At 41.0% G+C, this 10461-nt stretch overlaps 1 protein-coding gene across 1 annotated transcript in view; it reads left to right on the top strand.

Moving 5' to 3' along the window:
* The window catches only part of LOC311107274 (arf-GAP with Rho-GAP domain, ANK repeat and PH domain-containing protein 3-like), a 58457-nt gene extending 48829 nt beyond the window's left edge, over positions 1-9628 (top strand). The window contains exons 22-30 of the mRNA XM_084149754.1: positions 134-208; positions 2532-2649; positions 3443-3571; positions 4817-4953; positions 5108-5226; positions 5590-5653; positions 5835-5978; positions 7110-7148; positions 7995-9628. Of these exons, the coding sequence (XP_084005880.1) occupies positions 134-208; positions 2532-2649; positions 3443-3571; positions 4817-4953; positions 5108-5226; positions 5590-5653; positions 5835-5978; positions 7110-7148; positions 7995-8471 (1302 nt within the window). The 3' untranslated portion in view covers positions 8472-9628. The remainder of the gene's footprint in view (positions 1-133; positions 209-2531; positions 2650-3442; positions 3572-4816; positions 4954-5107; positions 5227-5589; positions 5654-5834; positions 5979-7109; positions 7149-7994) is intronic.
* Positions 9629-10461: the final 833 nt, after the last annotated feature.

The raw sequence follows: 10461 nt of genomic DNA, 5'->3' as shown, positions 1-10461 counted from the left end.
CCTGGAAGGACACACAGGTACACTTTACGAAGGATTTAAAAACCGTTTATAAAGATTTATGATGGGTTATAAAGGGTTATAACACATTGGTTGGACAGACCTGTTGTCTGTAATAAGTAACCTGTCTTTGCAGCTGTCTCAAGCAGGTGACCTGATCATTGAAGTGTACCTGGAGAAGAAGATGCCGGACTGCTGCATAACTCTGAAAGTAAGTGGAGCCGGGTTATCTTCTGATTTCTATTTAATGAAAGGTGCTGTTATGATTTAGCCCCTCCACTAGTCTCTCTATCACCTATGAGTAGCTCGCCAATCAATTCTTAATGTACATGCATTTTTAACATAAAGCTCCTGGGGAATCCAATCAAAGCCACATCAACATTATGCAAACTGTCATTAACATAAAGCTCCTGGGGAATCCAATCAAAGCCACATCAACATTATGCAAACTGTCATTAACATAAAGCTCCTGGGGAATCCAATCAAAGCCACATCAACATTATGCAAACTGTCATTAACATAAAGCTCCTGGGGAATCCAATCAAAGCCACATCAACATTATGCAAACTGTCATTAACATAAAGCTCCTGGGGAATCCAATCAAAGCCACATCAACATTATCCCACACCTGGTTAGACACTGCTGGCTTAAAAAAGCCAAACTTAACACAATATTTGCCAATTTAATTTCCAGCAATATTGCCCCGCCTGTCTGTTTGGTGCGCGCGTTTGTCTATCACTCTGTATGTAGCCGGTTAGCGACGCTTATGACAACCGTCGTGTGGGTAAACAGAAACCTTGTCCCCCAAAACCTTCTCAATTAAATGCAAAGTAGGTGTTTACCGACCGGAACTATATGGTGATTATTTGTATCAATAGGGTGGAGATTGTTCCGCCATGACGTGGTCTGCAGCGGTAGTCCTAACAGCGGAAACATGGCTAGACAGACACATCCCTCTCTCGCTAGATGCACAGTTAAAGGGGAAATACACTCAAAAAAAAAAAAAAAAAAAAATTATTCCAGACCTAAAAAAAAAAATTATTCTGATGTGATTTCATCGTTGACATGGACTCAGAACATACATGTCCATTGTTTCTCTATGAATAATAATATGAATAATTTAAATAATATTGAGAGTATAAAACAGAAGGGGAAAAAACTGGGGGGGTAATAACAGAGAACTGAATTCAAGAAAATACTAAATATGATTTTATGGGGCCCCCTTAGTTGTTTATTAACTGTTATTTGACCAGTTATATTGACAGAGAACGCATCTCTTGTACACCAAGGACCCGGGGAAGAGTTGCAGGGTAGAGGAGAAGAGAAGAATGGGCCTATTTGAAGGATTGAAAAAAAAAAAACAGAGTAGCTGGCAACGTTTAGTTTTTTAAAGTATCTCTCATGCTAAAGGTTGGAGACCCTTGCTTTACACAGACAGGTGGCCTCCCATAATGTACCAATGTTTCCCTAGGCCTGGGATTTCCAATGATAACCATCTACCATCCCCTATACTATACATGCTGGACATGAGCATTTCCAGGAAGCTAAAATGCTCTTTATGGTCTGGCTTTCTGTAGGTATCTCTTTATGGTCTGGTTCTCTGTAGGTATCTCTTTAAGGTCTGGTTCTCTGTAGGTATCTCTTTATGGTCTGGTTCTCTGTAGGTATCTCTTTATGGTCTGGTTCTCTGTAGGTATCTCTTTATGGTCTGGTTCTCTGTAGGCATCTCTTTATGGTCTGGTTCTCTGTAGGTATCTCTTTATGGTCTGGTTCTCTGTAGGTATCTCTTCATGGTCTGGTTCTCTGTAGGTATCTCTTTAAGGTCTGGTTCTCTGTAGGTATCTCTTTATGGTCTGGTTCTCTGTAGGTATCTCTTTAAGGTCTGGTTCTCTGTAGGTATCTCTTTATGGTCTGGTTCTCTGTAGGTATCTCTTTATGGTCTGGTTCTCTGTAGGTATCTCTTTATGGTCTGGTTCTCTGTAGGTATCTCTTTATGGTCTGGCTTTCTGTAGGTATCTCTTTATGGTCTGGCTTTCTGTAGGTATCTCTTTAAGGTCTGGTTCTCTGTAGGTATCTCTTTAAGGTCTGGTTCTCTGTAGGTATCTCTTTATGGTCTGGTTCTCTGTAGGTATCTCTTTATGGTCTGGTTCTCTGTAGGTATCTCTTCATGGTCTGGTTCTCTGTAGGTATCTCTTTAAGGTCTGGTTCTCTGTAGGTATCTCTTTATGGTCTGGTTCTCTGTAGGTATCTCTTTAAGGTCTGGTTCTCTGTAGGTATCTCTTTATGGTCTGGTTCTCTGTAGGTATCTCTTTATGGTCTGGTTCTCTGTAGGTATCTCTTTATGGTCTGGTTCTCTGTAGGCATCTCTTTATGGTCTGGCTTTCTGTAGGTATCTCTTTATGGTCTGGCTTTCTGTAGGTATCTCTTTAAGGTCTGGTTCTCTGTAGGTATCTCTTTAAGGTCTGGTTCTCTGTAGATATCTCTCTAAGGTCTGGTTCTCTGTAGGTATCTCTCTAAGGTCTGGTTCTCTGTAGGTGTCTCCAGCTATGGGTGCTGAGGAGTTGACTAACCAGGTCCTGTACATGAGGAACGTCCCAGCAGGGGAGAAGGACGTGTGGCTGACGTTCGAGGCCATAGAGGAAGGACAACTGGGTGAGAAGCATCATATTACTATCTCTCTGACTGGGTGAGTAGCATCATATTACTATCTCTCTCTGACTGGGTGAGGAGCATGATATTACTATCTCTCCGAATGGGTGAGGAGCATGATATTACTATCTCTCTGACTGGGTGAGGAGCATGATATTACTATCTCTCTGACTGGGTGAGGAGCATGATATTACTATCTCTCTGACTGGGTGAGGAGCATGATATTACTATCTCTCTCCGAATGGGTGAGGAGCATGCTATTACTATTTCTCTCTGAATGGGTGAGGAGCATGATATTACTATCTCTCTCTGAATGGGTGAGGAGCATGCTATTACTATCTCTCTCCGAATGGGTGAGGAGCATGATATTACTATCTCTCTCCGAATGGGTGAGGAGCATGCTATTACTATCTCTCTCCGAATGGGTGAGGAGCATGCTATTACTATCTCTCTCCGAATGGGTGAGGAGCATGATATTACTATCTCTCTGACTGGGTGAGGAGCATGATATTACTATCTCTCTGACTGGGTGAGGAGTATGATATTAATATCTCTCTGACTTGGTGAGGAGTATGATATTAATATCTCTGACTGGGAAATACTATAGAAAGTCTAAAAACAGCTCAAAATAGCATTTAGCTCTAATAACTAAACTACCACTGTAAAAAAAAAATATATATATATATAGTTTCATTTCCTGGAATTTCTTGGACTGTGAGAAAGTCTTCATGTTTCAAAGAGAAGCTATCCCAGAATAGTTGTTATATAATGTTCAAATGTTGTCTTTGTTCCACAGAGCGCCCCCTACACCCCAAAGAGAAAGTGCTGGAGCAGGCACTACAGTGGTGTAAAATGGCTGATCCTAGTTCCGCTTACCTGGTGGTGAAGAGAGTTCCCAAAGGAGAGGGCATTAACATCCTGACTGGTGAATACTGCGCAGCCCGGAGAAACAGCTCATTAGCTTGGTCTATCAATCCCAAACAATCACAATCATTAGCTTGGTCTATCAATCCCAACAATCACAATCATTAGCTTGGTCTATCAATCCAAACAATCACAATCATTAGCTTGGTCTATCAATCCCAACAATCACAATCATTAGCTTGGTCTATCAATCCAAACAATCACAATCATTAGCTTGGTCTATCAATCCCAAACAATCACAATCATTAGCTTGGTCTATCAATCCAAACAATCACAATCATTAGCTTGGTCTATCAATCCCAACAATCACAATCATTAGCTTGGTCTATCAATCCCAAACAATCACAATCATTAGCTTGGTCTATCAATCCCAAACAATCACAATCATTAGCTTGGTCTATCAATCCCAAACAATCACAATCATTAGCTTGGTCTATCAATCCCAAACAATCACAATCATTAGCTTGGTCTATCAATCCCAAACAATCACAATCATTAGCTTGGTCTATCAATCCCAAACAATCACAATCATTAGCTTGGTCTATCAATCCCAAACAATCACAATCATTAGCTTGGTCTATCAATCCCAAACAATCACAATCATTAGCTTGGTCTATCAATCCCAAACAATCACAATCATTAGCTTGGTCTATCAATCCAAACAATCACAATCATTAGCTTGGTCTATCAATCCCAACAATCACAATCATTAGCTTGGTCTATCAATCCCAAACAATCACAATCATTAGCTTGGTCTATCAATCCCAAACAATCACAATCATTAGCTTGGTCTATCAATCCCAAACAATCACAATCATTAGCTTGGTCTATCAATCCAAACAATCACAATCATTAGCTTGGTCTATCAATCCCAAACAATCACAATCATTAGCTTGGTCTATCAATCCAAACAATCACAATCATTAGCTTGGTCTATCAATCCAAACAATCACAATCATTAGCTTGGTCTATCAATCCAAACAATCACAATCATTAGCTTGGTCTATCAATCCAAACAATCACAATCATTAGCTTGGTCTATCAATCCAAACAATCACAATCATTAGCTTGGTCTATCAATCCAAACAATCACAATCAAACGACCCTCTTTGATTTTTTGATCATCGATTGCAATCAGCCCAATTTCTTGTTGCTCTTACGTTCAAACGTGACAATATTTAGTTTATTTGGAGACTGTCATTGTTATACACAGTATGATTGCAATGATGATGTTTTTTATTCACAGCCTACGAGAGTGAGATAATGAAGATGGGAGTTCTGAAGTGTCGTGAAGAGCCCCCCAAACTCCTCCACGGAAAAGGCTTTCAGGAACACACCTTTCAGATCAAAGACCACAGGCTGCTGCTGCTGAAGGACAAAAAGGTATTTCTGCTCTCGCGTCACGGTCACACCTTGAAGATGGACCTCTGCGCTAATATGGGCCAGTGTAGTTATCGCAGGTGGAGCTGTGATTGTCCGTTTTATTTGTGTGTCCGATACATATTTTCTTACTGTACAAAATGTCTTGTCATTTCAGAGCATCAAGCCTGAAAAGGAATGGGCTCTGAAGTCTATGAAGATCTACGTGGGAATTCGAAAGAAGTTGAAACCGCCCACTAGATGGGGCTTGACTCTCGTGATGGAGAAACATCAGCTGTAGGTGTTCACTTCAAAATCTTGTCTGGCAATGAAAGGAAATACCACAATCTTGTTACACATTATTCTGGTCATTGCAAAGGATGTCTGGAAATCAACTTCTATTGGATAAGATTGAAACATATATGTTTATAGCACATACATCATGTTTTCTCAAGTATTTGAAATTCCTCATTGTTCTCTGTATATCGAATGGTTTGGCACGACATCGGATGTTATGATGTTATGTAAGTGGACTACATTGTTTTGGAGGGAGGTTGGAATGTCTTGTTTTAGATCTGCCGCTCCCCTCCCCTTTAAATCAGATCTCCTTCCCCTCCCCTTTAAGAGCTAATCACTGCTTTGTGTTTTTGTGTCTCCCAGGTACCTTTGTTGCTTTTGTGAGTCTGACCTATGGGACTGGGTCACCAATTTCCTCAAAGCACAGGTATGTTGTGGAGCATAGTTCCCCCCCAAGTGTTGCATCACTTTTACATTACTTTGAGTTTGCTTTCCCCCCTCATTTTTGGGTGTAATATCTACGCTTTAGATTTTTACTTCTGTCTGTTTAATTCTATCCATTCGATTCCATTTTGATTAATTTCTATTCACTTGATTCCTTCTAACAGAATGATGACCCCCGACCTCCGGTGTTGAGGCGTCACTCCTCCTCAGACATCTACAAACAGAAGTTTGGGACCATGCCCCTAGTTCCAATCAGAGGGGACGGACACGAGAGCAACTCTACCATGCTGTCAGCCAATCAGACTCTGGTACGTTCCAACTCTACCATGCTATCAGCCAATCAGACTCTGGTACGTTCCAACTCTACCATGCTGTCAGCCAATCAGACTCTGGTATGGTTCTGCAGGAGACAACCACCCACACCCTCTACCCACCCTATACTTTTAAGCCTGTCGCATGCTTCCCAGTCAAAATAGTTTGCGCATATATTATCATGACATTTTTGGGGTTTTTGTTCGTTTTGGTAGCCGAAAAGTCTACGCCCCTTTGTCTGTGATTGGTCAACAGTACTACTCCTAGTAGGAGTGGGAACTATGGATGGGATTCTCCAATGATGTGTTGTCATTCAACGAGAGACGACTAGTTTTCATGCACATTTCATGCACACCAAACATCTTAGTTAGATGTAAAATTGGTAAAAACTTCGAAACTATTTTGACGAAGTGTATACTGGCTATTTTTTTGCCACGGCATCTCAAGAAGGACAAACAGTAATATTGCCGCTTTTTCCTCATTTTTTTAAGCGAACGTCTTTTAAGGGAGTATGCAAGGTTCAGACGTTTGCTTCGCCTAGCCGGGTTCTGCTAGGAGCAAACCGAACCTAGTATGGGGAGCCTTTAGCTAACTGAACCTAGTATGGGGAGCCTTTAGCTAACTGAACCTGGTATGGGGAGCCTTTAGCTAACTGAACCTAGTATGGGGAGCCTTTAGCTAACTGAACCTTGTATGGGGAGCCTTTAGCTAACTGAACCTGGTATGGGGAGCCTTTAGCTAACTGAACCTGGTATGGGGAGCCTTTAGTCACATCAGTACCGCACATTTGGGTTGTTGTTGACGTTCTGAACTTTGAGAAGACTCCATTAGCCCAAGTTGTTTACTTCACACAAAGCTTGTTTTTGTTTTTGTATCAAGATCATTCCTTTCTGTCTCCCCTTTCTGTAACCCTTTGGTGTCTAGTATATTTAGTATTCCAAATGCTATCCCTATACTGAACAGTATTCACTATGGGCCAGTTTCCCTGATCCAGATTAAGACTAGTTCTGGACTGAAAAGCAAGTCAAAGCATCATTTTTGAGTCCAGCAATAGGCTTCATCTGGGTCAGGGAAACTGTCTCTGTGTGTCTGTATCTCACAGGGTGTACTGGTGTCTTTCTCTACAGCGAAAGCTTCATGCCAGAAGGACTCTCTCTATGTTCTTTGTAAGTATGCACACCCTGGTGCTCTGTCATTTCAATGTTGCATGCCGTTTAGAATATTCATACTTACCTTCATTTTGTGTGGCTCGGTTGGTAGAGCATGCCGCTTGCAACACCAGGGTTGTGGGTTTGATTCCCACGGGGGACCGGTATGAAAATGTATGCACTCACTACTGTAAGTCGCTCTGGATAAGAGCTCTGCTAAATGACTAAAAAGTAAAATATATACACTACCAGTCAAAAGTTTTGACACACCTACTCATTCAAGGGTTTTTCTTTATTTTTACTATTTTTTACATTGTAGGATAATAGTGAAGACATCAAAACTATGAAATAACACATATGGAATCATGTAGTAACCAAAAAAGTGTTAACCAAATCAAAATATATTTTATATTTGAGATTCTTGAAATAGCCGCCCTTTGGCTTGATCATCAAGTTTTTATTTCGTCCCTCTGTGTGTGGAGTAATTATCTTGAGGTTGTTGCTGAGGTGCTAGAACAATGGCCAGACCTTAATAAGAGGAAGTCTGTTGTTTTTAAAGTTGTGGTCAAAGAAGGGCAACTCCCTTCCATGTTTGTCCCATTTTAAATTAACCACATGTTTCTTTGTCACTGTAATGGCAGATCATCTCCTTTTAATACCTACTTAAAATCAGATAATCCCTAACAGATAGCTACATCTCAACCCCCTAATTATTATAATAGTTCTAATTCTGCTTTTGCCTCAGACCTTCCAGAGCTTTACATAGTGTATAATCAAACACACAAATAACTCTGGGTTGGGTTCAAATTCGAAATCCGTTCTCCCTTCTCCTCTCTTCTGCTCTCCCCCCTCCCCTCCACCCAGCCCATGAAGGTGCAGCAGGACTCGTTCGAGGAGTGTCCAGAACCCCCAGAGCCCCCAGAACCCCCAGAGCCCCTCTATGAGGAGGTAGGAGACTTCGGCCTGCAGGTCCTCAAGTCCCTGGAGACCAGCTTCCTCTCCAACAACACCTCAGTGACCCAAGAGGTCCCTGACCGGTCCCTGAGCCTCAGCCTGGGCCACCGGAAGACAGGCTCCCTGGACCGCATGATTGGCCCCAATCCGGTGCACTCGCTGCGGTTGGGAGGAGAGGGTCTGCTGCCCCCTGCTGGTTATCTGGATACCCTGGTCCTGGGTGGAGGAGGGGACCTCCAGGAGTCTCCCCAGCCAGTGCCGAGGAGGAGGCAGCAGCACAGGCCCTGTACCCCCTCTCAGGAACTGCTCCTCCAGGAACTGTCCTCCGTCTTCACCAAGAAGACAGAGAATGAGGAGAAACCGCCAGGAGAGAAGAACGTCATCTGAGGAAAGGAAAAGGTGGCGAGAACATCATTTAAAAAACAACAATATTTTTAGTCATTTAGCAGACGCTCTTATCCAGAGCGACTTACAGTTAGTGATCATATGAGGAGAGGAAGAGATGAAGAGGATGTTATCTGAGGAGAGGAAGAGATGTGTGCACACGTAAACTGAGCCCAGACAGACAGAAGACTGCAATAACATGGGAGTATGGACACAACCTATGTGTCAAAAATACATGATCAGATATAAATAACGATTTACTTATGTTTTATCCTACAAACTGCTTACTGTTCTGCTATCACTGTGATGTACATATCCATTTTATATTGAAGGATGCTTCTTGGCTTATAACAACCTTGCTAATTGCTTTAGCTATTAGCTATGGGATACCTTTTTGTACTTGTTTTTGAATAGTTTACTAAACCACTGAGGGAGAAGAGAAATGGATCTCTCATCAGGCATTGTTGGTGGTAATGCATTAGGCATTAAACACATTTTATTTAGTCTTAAACAACTGGATTTTAAATATAAATGTGTTACAGTCTGTGTGTATTAATTTATTTGTAAAGAATATTTTATCAACTTTTTTTGGTAAAAGCTGTGAAAGTAAGAAAAGGAGAGCTTTGCTACTAGAAGCTCCACTATCTGGCCAGAAGGTGGCAGTATGCACACACTATCTTCTAGATGTCCACAGATAATCCTGAGCGTTGCTACACTATCTGGCCAGAAGGTGGCAGTATGCACACTATCCTTTAGATAAAAGGATTCTTAGTTTAATTCACCCCATGCACAACCACTGTATGATGCCAATACAGCCAAATATAATGATTATTAGTGGCACTACATCCGAACATTCTGAATTCACGTTTGAACTTCCAAGTCTATTGCTTTTTCATGAATATGCCATATTCAAGATATCCTCCTTTGTCATAAATCTAAATAGACAATAAGATATTCCAATTTGACTGCCTTTGCCATGTGTCTATAGTGTGTTATAATGCATTTGCTTGCATTGTCCTCCATTAGTTTTATTCCCAACTTACTGTAAATAGTGCACATTGTTCTGTATGCTTATTCCATTTCAATATCCATTATGCAGTGTTTTACATTGTTGTTGCTACATGAAGGACTATATTAAATATGATTTTTGTTTTGTTTTATGATATGTCCAATTTCTTGATTTTCCACTATTTAAGGATTGAGAATTTTGATGATCATTTTACATTATTTGTAAATGCAAGTAGAGTGTGAAGTAACACAGCGCTAGTGTCTGAGCAAATTAGGTTTAAACGTTTAGTCACAGTTCTTTCATTACCTGGTGGTCTTCTGTCTTCTTACTGCCTTGATGGTGACTCCTCATGATAAAGAATCACCATTCTCTGTATATTCTCTTTGTCCAATCACATTCCTTTTTTAAAGTCAGCCTTGTTTTAGTGGATTGCTTTAATCTAGCATGGGGTCTAGATTAAAGAGAAACAAATGAGAAAGGATTCCAGGTCAGTAGAATAGGAGATTAGTAAACAAGTGCCTTTTGTCATCTGTACATTGTCAGTTTGTTTCTACTGACCTCTGAAATGAGAAGCCTTTTCAAGGGAGGATGGATTCTGTTTCTACTGACCTCTGAAATAAATGAGAAGCCTTTTCAAGGGAGGATGGATTCTGTTTCTACTGACCTCTGAAATGAGAAGCCTTTTCAAGGGAGGATGGATTCTGTTTCTACTGACCTCTGAAATGAGAAGCCTTTTCAAGGGAGGATGGATTCTGTTTCTACTGACCTCTGAAATGAGAAGCCTTTTCAAGGGAGGATGGATTCTGTTTCTACTGACCTCTGAAATGAGAAGCCTTTTCAAGGGAGGATGAATTCTGTTTCTACTGACCTCTGAAATGAGAAGCATTTTCAAACCTGAGACAGATCTATATTTAGAAAGATGTTCAACAAATAACTAAACCAGGTAGTGCAGAAGGTTTTCCTTATCAGTTCTCCTCCTCACGG

Source organism: Coregonus lavaretus (assembly GCF_964263955.1).
Source record: "Coregonus lavaretus genome assembly, chromosome: 32".
NCBI lineage: Eukaryota > Metazoa > Chordata > Actinopteri > Salmoniformes > Salmonidae > Coregonus > Coregonus lavaretus.
The sequence above is the reverse complement of the archived record's forward strand: the minus strand, read 5'-3'. Positions and strand labels throughout refer to the sequence as shown.